At 37.2% G+C, this 1,366-nt stretch overlaps 1 protein-coding gene across 1 annotated transcript in view; it reads right to left on the bottom strand.

The window, feature by feature from the left end:
* Positions 1-1,366, bottom strand: part of LOC101646855 (calcium-binding mitochondrial carrier protein SCaMC-1-like) — a 61,796-nt gene that overhangs the window by 7,847 nt on the left and 52,583 nt on the right. Inside the window, 1 exon segment of the mRNA XM_013003885.2 lies at positions 1,190-1,297. Coding sequence (XP_012859339.1) covers positions 1,190-1,297 — 108 coding nt within the window.

Below are 1,366 nucleotides of genomic sequence, written 5' to 3'. Positions count from 1 at the left end.
GTGGGAGCGGGGAGGAAACATTTAGGAACTAGAGGAAAGTTGTATTTCTCATCATTGTTACATCGCACCCTGACTGGCTCATCTCCTCCCCAAGACCCCTCTGCAAGGGGATCTCCAGTGGCCTACTAATAATACCCCTATTTTTATGAATTTTGTCACACCTATGTTTATACCTCTATCCATAGCTTTGCTTACTAGATCTTTCCCCTGTTTTCTTTTACCTTCCTCCTGCCCCACCATCATGCTTGCCCTTCTTCTGCCTCCTAGTAATTCCTCTTAGTTAGATTGCTGTTGCTCCAACACCCCCAGGATATCTACATCCTCCTTATTGTTGATGTTAATTCCCTAGTTGTTCCCCTGTCATTGTTTGCTCACCACTCCCTTCCCTCACCTCCTCCTCCCCCTAAGGCCCTCCAGAACTATCAGTCCTGCTGCTTTCTCCTGGAGCTTGCTTCCCATGCCTCTTAATTTTCTTTCTTGTCTTTTGAATGACTTTTGCTTTCTTCATGAATGATATTCTTGATGTCATCCCACAGTTCATCAGGTCTTCTGTCATTAGTGTTTAATGCATCAAATCTTAAGATATTCTCAATAGTCATGTGATATAGACTTAAGATCGTATTTTGTCTCTTGTGGACATTTATCTTAATTTTCTTCACCTTCAATCTGAACTTACGTATGTGTAATTAAGGTATGTACCATAATCAGCCTCTGGCCTGGTTTTAGCTGCTAATATTAAGTTGATAATAATTCCCTTCCATCTCTGAATTTCCATAGTCTTTCATATTTACTTTTCTTCTAGAGTTTATATTTTGCACAATCAATATAAGTGTATTGGTTGCATTTTTCCTTCTAGACTATAAACTCCACCACCAAATTCTGTCTGATTCTTCCCTAGATCCCTACAGCACCTAGCATATAACTAAAATTTAATGGGTTCAAGATACAAATTTGCCTGACTGATGAGTTACTGATTTTGCAAAACAATTAGTCAACAAAATTCCTATCTGCTTGGGGCACCTACAATATTTCCCTTGTCTTAAAGGGACTGACAGTTGAAATGAGATTTAAATTTTGTAGCTATAAATATCAATTTATTTCCCATAATTCTGATATTAGATTCACTTACAATGAGTTGTGATTTGCATTAGAAGAATGAGTTAAGTAAAAATTTTACAAGAATGCATACCTCTAGTGGATAAATGCAGGTCTGAGCAGTTACACCAGCCAATGAACCAGATATAAATCTCTCAGGATTTCCTACTTTAGCACCATCAAAACTAAGCCATTTCTTGAACTGTATAAATAAAAGCATTTAAATGTAGAGTATTACGGAAATGGAATATATATTGTTTCTAAGTTTATA

The sequence above is a fragment of the Echinops telfairi genome, unplaced genomic scaffold (assembly GCF_000313985.2).
Source record: "Echinops telfairi isolate 266 unplaced genomic scaffold, ASM31398v2 ScPeMD7_443;HRSCAF=831, whole genome shotgun sequence".
NCBI classification, from domain to species: domain Eukaryota; kingdom Metazoa; phylum Chordata; class Mammalia; order Afrosoricida; family Tenrecidae; genus Echinops; species Echinops telfairi.
The sequence above is the reverse complement of the archived record's forward strand: the minus strand, read 5'-3'. Positions and strand labels throughout refer to the sequence as shown.